The following is a 9,547-nucleotide window of genomic DNA, read 5'->3' as shown; positions in this document are numbered from 1 at the left end:
TGTCCATCTATCTATCTGTCTATCTATCTGTCTGTCTATCTATCTATCTGTCGATCTATCTGTCTATATATATGTGATATCCCCTGTCGCACATGAGTCCCGTCCCCTTTATAGGACGGTCATTCGTTGCACGAAGGGAGATCAAGGATGTGTGTTTGTGCAGTGTATTGCTGTAGCCCCATTGCCCTCATACAGGTTTTAGACGCCTGGTGGCCTAATGAGTTAAGGCGCTTGAACCGGATTTGGCCCATAGCGGTACATTTCCCAGGGGTGATTGGGTTGTAGCACTGTAATGCTCACCGGCCGCAGTCAGGTTGGTTACTTTCGCCTTAACCCTTCAGTCCGATGATGTATTTGTTTTTTTATTTGTATACTTTATTCATGGGAAGGTTCTCTGGTAGTGAATGGGTTCATTAAGGTCGTATCTAACGTCTCCAGTAAAAAAGAAAATATTGTAAACTGTGTAAAAAGTCTGGTGATAGCAAAACTAAATTAAAAAGGGCTCATTAGATTCATTGGCATAAATGTCAGGACTGGCCAGCCTCGCCACGGGCCCCTACGCTCCTGATAGGGCTGTAGTGGATTGTCTGATGGATGGTTGGATAAGAGGAATCGATGTTAGAGATCCTGTTAACAACACGAGCACGAGAGTACGGGCCAACGTGCACTGTACAGAAGTGTTCATCGTTTTGTCTGTGTTGTTGCTTGAACTGGAATTTCGGTATTATTATAGTTTCAGCCAAAAATTGAGTTACGAGATTTTGATCCGGTTTTCTTCGGTATTTTAGATAATTCTAAGACACTTTTGTTCCTTGGCATTATCGTCGCAAATTATTATTATACTCCTGAAGGTTAGGTTGGGTTAGGTTAGCTTTGGTTATCTTCAAGAGTAAAATAAAAATAATTTGCGACGACAATGCCATAAAAGAAAAGTGTCTTGGACCTGTCTAAAATATCGAAAAAACAGATCAAAACCTCGTAATTTTGTTTTTGGCTGAAACAAAAAAATTTATCAGAATTTATGATATATCTTTAGAGGAAAACTAAGTACAGGATGTTTAGTCTTTATTGCATATTGTACTTGCCCTTTTTTTTTTTTTCTTCAGTTCAGCCCGGGAACGTCTTACGGAAATTGAATACGGTCGATCAGCATTAACTAGAATAAGACTTAAAAGACGTGCCTGGGTGTAAGGAGTAACACTGTAAAATAACTGACCAACTACTCAGTCAACCACCTAGCTAACTAACCAACCAACCAACTGCCAACCTTACCACCCACCCACCCACCCAATCAACCTTCTAACTAACCAACCAGCCAGCCAGTCAACCAACGAACCAACCAGCCAACCAATCAAATGCCATCGTAACTAGCGAACCGACCAATTAAACAGCCAGCCACCTATCCACCTATCTACACCATACTAACATGCAGCTAAACAACTAGTCATCTACCCACTAGATTTATTAACCAGCTAACCAGTCAGTCAGTTAGACGTCCATCAATCTACCTACCTGCCTACGTACATAATTGCTACCTATCCACCTTCGTAATTGGACACCTACCTACCTGCTTACCCACACACCAACCTAAACAGTTGTTGTTGCAACCCTAGGCTCATCTCGTTGTGAACCCAGTGGAACGCAGGACGTCGACGACTTCGACCGGTCGCTCCCAGATGTCTTTTGTTGAGGTTATGTTGAAGGACTATCTGTGTTGTGATGGTGTGGTGCATATGGTGAGTAAGTGTGCTGTTGTGTGGTGAAGTTGCATTGCAGTGTGGGCCAAGCAGATTGTGAGTTGCATTATGTGTTGGTATTGTTGCAGGGAAGCGTGGTGGCCGCATCGCAGTCTAGCTGGGTGTACTCGTGACTCTGCGTAGGGGAGTTTCTGAGGGGTGTGTCTGGTGGTGGTTCTTGGAGGATGCTGTTTGGCTGGAGGTTTTGGATGGCTATTTGTTTTTGTATGTGTTTATGACTTATAGTGATGGGAGGAGGAGGGGGGATGTTGCTGAGATATTCTGTGTAGTGTTTGGTAGTTGTCCGTGTCTTGTTTCTGTGTGGACGGGGGTGATGCAGCATGGAGTTACATGGTGGGATGTATCTTGAGCTGAAGCAATGTCCTTTGTAACCTCTCATATTTATATGGTCTTTGGAAGTATTTTTTTCCTTGATGTAAGTCATCTGTATATGTGGTTTGGTCTCTATCTATTTATCTGTCTATCTAGCTATCTATCTATCTATTGCCAGGCGCCTCAATCCCGTAAGAGGTGGCCACAAACAAATCGCCTCCATGTCGCCCTGTCCATTGCCACTTCATTGCCTTGCTCCTAGCTCACACCCCCCTCTCTCATATACCTCTCCACTCCATCCCTGTATCTCATCCTCGGCCTCCCCTTCCCTCCCCCCTCCTCCACTTCACGCATACACCCTCCTCGTTGGTCTCTCTCTCTCTCTCTCCATCCTTTCCACATGGCCAAACCACCTCAGCGTATTTCTCGTAACGCATTCTGTCACATCCATATCCTCACCGCAGCGCTCCTTCACTTTCTCATTTGTCAGTCTGTCTCTCCGTGTAACTCCACATACTCCTCTCAGATATCCACTGCCCTCACTCTTTATTTATGTCCTTCCGACAAGGTCCAAGCTTGACTTCCATAGGTTAGAGTTGGTATCACAATACTGTCATGCACTTCCCTGTTCCTTATCACTGCTTTCAGGGAACCAGCAATCTTTCTTCCTTGCTGTACTCTTTCAAGCACTTGACCCTCTATAATTCCATCTTTACTCATCACACTATCCACGTACTTAAACGCACTCATATTTTCCATTTTCTCTTCATCCAGCATCACTGTACATCCAGTGACTTCATTAAGACCATAACTTTCCTCTTCCCTACAGTCACCTTTAGATTCCTTTTCTTACACACATTCCCAAACTCATTCACCAAGCCTTGCAGTTCCCTTTCATCTTCACTTAAAATACAGTATCATTTGCAAACAACAGTACAGGAAGTTTCCAAACACTGCCCTCTCTCATTAGGGTCGCTCCAACAACCACTGCGCTACCTTGTATCTCTTTTATAATCCCATCCAAATACAGATTGGAGAACCATGAGGACATGACACATCCTTGTTTCATCCAACATTCAAATTGAAAAATTCACTCAGTTCGCTATTCACAGGCACTGCAAATTCAACAACTTCCCATTTACTCCATGTATCCTTAATACTTTCCACATTCCTTTTCTACCCACCCTGTCTTATGCTTTGTCAAAATCCATGAAGGCTGCAGACGACTTCTTTCCCTTCACTAGAAACTTTTCCACTGAAAACCCAAGAATGAATATCTGATCTACACAACCTCTTCCCTTCCTAAAACCTCCCTGTTCTTCTCCAACTAATTCCTCTGTTATACCCCTAACTCGGTCAATAAGTACCCTACCATATATTCTTCCTGTTACGCTGAGAAGACAAATGCCCCTATGATTACCACACGCTTCGTTTTCCTCTTTTCCATTGTACAGGGGAGTGATTATACCTGACTTCCAATCCTCCGGAACTCTACCTTCCTCCCAGGCCAATCTGCACAACTTCCATATCCATTCTACTACTGTCTCTCCCTCCCCCGTGCTTCAGCATTTCACCACACACTCCATCAATTCCTGGGGCTTTCTCCATTTTGACTTTCTTCATTGCTTCCATTACATCCATCCTACTGATTCCTTCCTCTCTTCTCACCTTCCTCCTCCTCCCAGCCATTCCCCAGCCACTTAAACCCGCATTACTTTCATTCTCTATGTTCAGCAAGTCCTTAAAGTGTATTCTCCATCTGCTTACTATTTCTCCCTTCTCCACTAGCATATACCATTTTTATCTTTCACTCCCCGACTTACTTCTTTATCACCCTGTTCAACTCTCTTTACCTCTTTCCTGAACATTTTCTTACATTCCCTCCACTTAACACTCAAAATCCTTCCAAATTCGTCATCCACTTGCTTCTTACTCTCCCTTACTAATTTTTTCACCTTTCTCTTCCTCTCTGCATATAACTTTCTCTTCTGTCTCTCAACTTCCTCCACGTCCCTGTTTCTCATCCACTCACTATATACTTTCTTTTGCGCCACAACCTGTCTCACGTCTTCATTCCACCATGCTGTTCCTTGCTATCCCTTTCGTCTTCTCCTCACCCCACACACCACCTCACATGCTACACAGATTTCTTCTGTGAATATCTTGCACACACCTTCCACGTCCCCCCTCTGGTGTGTCTTGTTATTATTCTTAAGACTTTATTTGTGTTTTCTGAAGCTTGTCAATGTCTGTGTTGATTAATGTTGAGGCCTGGCCTGGGGCTAGCACAGTTTGTTTTTCTCATGAATTGTTTGCAAACTTTTTATTTTTTTCAGAGTAAACCAGGAATCCAGTCATCTTAACTATTTAACCATCTTGCTAAAATGTCTTCTTTATAATGATTTAACCATTCAGTCAACCATATACCTACCCAATTTCGTATCTAACTAGCTAAGTACCGTAGTATCCGTCAAACCAACCAACCAGCTCACCTACCTACCTACGATACATACATACATACATACATACATACTTACATACATAAATACATACATACGTACATGTATACATAAATACTTATAGTAATACATACATACGTACATACGTACATGCATACATAAATACTTATGGTATATATAAGATCCAGTCAAACAACCGGCCAACTATTTACATAATTAAGCAACCATCTCATCTCCATAACAAACCAATTAGCCAACCACCTACCAACCAACCAACCAGCTACTTACATACCTTCCTGCCTACCCACTAATTTCCTCCTTGCCTCCTTCAGAGCTGGGAGGCCATTCCGCCCGAGACGGCCACCTTCACCCCGGACATCACCCCGCTGATTCTGGCCGCGCACCGGGACAACTACGAGATCATCAAAATCCTGCTGGACAGGGGCGCCACGCTCCCACAGCCACACGATTTGAGGTGAGGCGGAGGGGGGGGAGGGGAGGACGGTAGCAGGGGAATGTACGGTTAAGGTGAAGGGACAGAATGAAGGTGCCTATACTCATTTTTCACCTTAACTTGTATTCATTACCTATTGAGGTAGCGAGCAGCGTCAAGGTCCACGCGATAATAATGTGTGTAATATCTTTCACTTTGACGCCAAACAAACACCTCCGACCGTCTCTCATCTCGTGTGTTGTTACAGTGGACATGAAGGATGATGTGACGCAATACAAACATTGGATGTGATGGAAGTCAGCACCTGCAGCCAACACTAGATTATACCTGTGAGATTTTTGTTGTAGCCTGAGCTTGGTTAGTGATAGGCTAGTGGGCGGGGATTACTCGTATCTCGGCTCCGAAAAGTGAATGAATAGTAGGGACGATGCATTTAGAGGTAACAGAGACTGATGGTAAAGGCGCATAGGAACAAGTACGAGATGATCAGAATAATGTCGGACATGGAGGGGCAGTGCTCCCTCAGCAAGATATAATTTACAGAAGGATGGTGGATATAAGATGAGAGAGTATTACTGGAGAGGGATCACTGGGATAACCACGGAATCACCAGAATACTGCACAACGACGGGGGGCAACGCTTCCTCAGCCGTGGGGTGTCAGGTGAGGAGAGAGGGGGCGGTGGGGTGTAGGGAAGTGGTATATCTGAGTTGAGGGAAAACACTCCCAAGCCTCCTCTCACGCATTCTGCTGTTTTTCCCCCCCACAATATTATTGATTATTCCATTTGATCATAGTTATCTCTTCTGTGCACCACATTTTTCTTTTCACTTCTTTTTTTTTCTTTTTTCATTCCCCTTTATTTGTTCCTTCATTTCACTCTGTTGTGCCCCCCCCCCTTCCTCCTCCTCCTTCTCCCATAATCATCGCTTGTTATAGCATTCTTCATTATCGCATATTCACCTTGCTTGCTCTTTTTCTTTTGATTTTATTATCGTTCACCCATTTCTAGCTACAACAGCACTCCCATACTGTACTTTCAGTATTGTAGAATTTTTCCCGATAAGTTTTTCGTCTTCATTAACCTCTTGATGCCGGTGACATATATATATATATATATATATATATATATATATATATATATATATATATATATATATATATATATATATATATATATTCGTGCTCTCTCCAAACGATACTTATTTACTTTTGGGGGTATTTCAAGTAGAAGTTGGATCTGGCCTTCAGTAACCCATACGCTACTACAGGTTGTTCCCAATCTGAATTAGATCGTTTGATGTATACTTTTATTTGAAATACGTCATCGTAGTCTACAGTTTTTAAAAGTCCAGTGAACCCCTCTGCCTCTAGGATGTCTCTCAGCTTAGTATCATTCACCGGTGATGTAAATGAAAAGTGTCAGTGCGTCTACGGCCAGGCAGAAGTGTTAGTGATGGCGGCTTTGTTACTTTGAACACCTGATTTGCCTTCAGGTATTCTCTGTTTTATTTATCTTTATTTATTTATTTTTGCCGCTTAGTTTACGGCTCCTTCTCACTGATATAATTTCCTCCTCTTCCTCCTCCTCCTGCTCCTCCTCAGCTGGGTGTGGCAGAGGCTGAGTTCCTCCTCTTTAATGCTTGAATCATTCCTCGACGCTCACACGCACATGTCCGCTGATGTACACACATACACAGGTGTATTTACGCATTACACGCACTCACACATACAAACACCACATCCACCAACGCATGTATGCACACACACACACACACACACACACACACACACACACACATTCAGTCAAGCAAACAAACAGGCAAACAAGCACTCACAAAACACAGGCACATACGGTCATGTAAGCGCAGAATTTAAAAATGCTTGGGGACACAGTCATTAATTACCCGGACATACGTAAACACACAGACACTAATTAAAACACAGATGCATACACACTCAGTTCCTCGAGAACACACACACACACACACACACACACATATATATAGTATAAAATCCTCATCATCTCAGTATTATATTATTCTCTTTTTCTCATCCTTTTTCATTCCTTTTTTGCCTCCTTTTTTTTTTCACTGTCCTCCTCCTCCTCCTCCTCCTCCTCCTTCTTTTCTTTCTTTTCATTTTTTCTTATTTTCTTATTTTCTTTCTGTTGTCTGTGTCATGCCTCTCTCTCTCTCTCTCTCTCTCTCTCTCTCTCTCTCTCTCTCTCTCTCTCTCTCTCTCTCTCTCTCAAAGCGCATGGAACGCATGGAGTGAAAGATGAACCTCTTCAGTGTGATAAGAGAGTTGAATGGTGATCGGCTCTGAGAGAGAGAGAGAGAGAAAGAGAGAGAGCAATCCAGGGCCCACAGGGAGCCAGCCAATCAGATGCCCTTGTCTAAAACTCCGTCAAAAAGTTACCAAGTCTAATTTTCAGAGTATGCAAATGACCTCTCACGGGGCAGGTCATAACCGGGGGATCGAACTCATGACTGTTTGGAAAAGGAATCCTAATTTTTGATCATCTAAAAATGGATCGAATTCGTGACCACCTGAAAACGGGTTCGAGTTCTTGACCATCTGAAAAAAGGGTTCGAATTTGGGACCATCTGAAAAGGGATTGAATTTGTGACCATCTGAAAAAGGATCGAATTAAAAAGTATATGTCCCAGGAGAGGATGAAGTTATTGACTGCACATAGCATCTTATATGGGTTACCCTGGAATTTGATTTTTCTTCTTTATGATAAAATTGTGGGGTAGTGTCAGGAATATAATACCAAGGCCGTCAGCACATATGAGTTGTTGATGGGGAGTGTTTGTAACCCTTTTATCTCTCTCTCTCTCTCTCTCTCTCTTTCTTTCTCTCTCACCCCTGACGTCTGTGGCCTCAGAAACATTTATATATACCTCCTCTCTCCTATGTCCCCACTTTTTTTTATCTGCCTCCCTTCCCATTTCTTCCTGTTCTCTTTTCTTATATTTTCCTCTACTTTCTCTGTTTTCCTCTCGTTATCCTCTGTGACTTCCCTCTGTCTAGATCTTTATTCTCTCTCTCTCTCTCTCTCTCTCTCTCTTTCTCTCTCTCTCTCTCTCTCTCTCTCTTTCTCTCTCTCTCTCTCTCTCTCTCTCTCTCTCACACACACACACACACACACAAACACACACACATTATGTAAGATACACCAATACCGCACTATGGCTATGGAATTAATATCACTTTCTATAGCCACTGAATATCGCTTTCGTTTCTCATGATATGTCCATCAGAGTTATTTTAATGTCACTTTTCAGTCCTTCTCACATTTTCATGTTTACATCGGTTTGTGGATCCTGGATAGTCTTCGTGCTTTACAGTTCTCTTCTTCACCTCATAGAATAGATACATAACTTTAGACTCCAAATTAAGCGGTAAGGTGGAGCTGAGAATTTATAAGGTATGAACGATAGTAGTGTACGGGCTTTCGATTTTCTTGTCCACTCCATCTGTTCGTATATTATCGAGTGGGTGTGGGTTCCATTACACCGTGCAATTTTGTTGGTAATTCTTTTTCCTGATTTCGTTTTCCTATTTCTGGGTCCAATACATTACCACAAATTGGTGGGAAAGATATGATGATGATGAAGACGACAGTGACAATAATGATGGTGATGATGATGGCGATGATGATGATGACGGTGATGATGGTCAGTCTGCAACAAAGAACCTCAGTGACCAATAGATCTGCTGTTGTTAGCTTTCCTTTGTAATTCTTTGTATATATGAAATGTTACATCTCCTCAGTGGTTTTGAAATTGGCAGAGTGGGCCCGCAGACTTCTTTCCAGTACTGTGAATAGCACATTATTAAGTTTAGAAAATGCATGACCGCTGTTTAACGTTATATGACAATGTATCCATTATGGGACCTGATGTAAACCTGAAAAATCCACCGTGACCTAATCTGACCTCACTTGGCCTCAGGTGCGGGTGTGACGAGTGTGTGACGTCACGGCAGGAGGACTCCCTGCGCCACAGCCGGTCCCGCATCAACAGCTACCGTGCCCTGGCCTCGCCCTCCCTCATCGCCCTCTCCTCCAAAGACCCCATCCTCACCGCCTTCGAGCTGTCCTGGGAGTTGAGGAGACTGTCTTTCATGGAGCACGAGTTTAGAAGCGAGTACCAGGTGAGTGGGGAGGGAGTGGAGGGAAATGGGGACGGCGTGGAAGAAAGTGAAATTGAGTGGGGAGAGTCAGAGTGGGGGATTGAGTGGGGAGAGTCAGAGTGGGGGATTGAGTGGGGTGAGTGGGATTGAGTAGCGAGGGAGAGGGATTGAGTGGAGTGAGTGGGATTGAGTAGCGAGGGAGAGGGATTGATTGGAGGGAGTGGGATTGAGTTGGGAGGTAAGGGACTGAGTGGGGAGACAGGTCCAAGTTTGTAATACGAGGGAGCTGTTTGTGGACGATTGGGGAGTGTGGAAATTGAGTGGAGAGAGAGAGAGAGAGAGAGAGAGAGAGAGAGAGAGAGGAGGGAGAGGGAGTGAGTGAGATCGAGAGTGTCGAGTTTGGATGGGCTTGAAAGGTATTG

The 9,547-nt window shown here is 43.5% G+C and overlaps 1 protein-coding gene across 1 annotated transcript in view; it reads left to right on the top strand.

Annotated features, from left to right (window-relative positions):
* The window catches only part of LOC145401902 (transient receptor potential-gamma protein-like), a 151,296-nt gene that overhangs the window by 48,997 nt on the left and 92,752 nt on the right, over positions 1-9,547 (top strand). Inside the window, exons 5-6 of the mRNA XM_080274008.1 lie at positions 4,861-5,003; positions 8,945-9,146. Of these exons, the coding sequence (XP_080130134.1) occupies positions 4,861-5,003; positions 8,945-9,146 (345 nt within the window). The remainder of the gene's footprint in view (positions 1-4,860; positions 5,004-8,944; positions 9,147-9,547) is intronic.

The sequence above is a fragment of the Coenobita brevimanus genome, chromosome 57, assembly GCF_032717465.1.
Source record: "Coenobita brevimanus isolate Jiangsu-jjx chromosome 57, ASM3271746v2, whole genome shotgun sequence".
In the NCBI taxonomy this organism is placed as follows: domain Eukaryota; kingdom Metazoa; phylum Arthropoda; class Malacostraca; order Decapoda; family Coenobitidae; genus Coenobita; species Coenobita brevimanus.
Note: the sequence above shows the minus strand (reverse complement) of the source record. Positions and strands in the feature narration are given on the sequence as shown.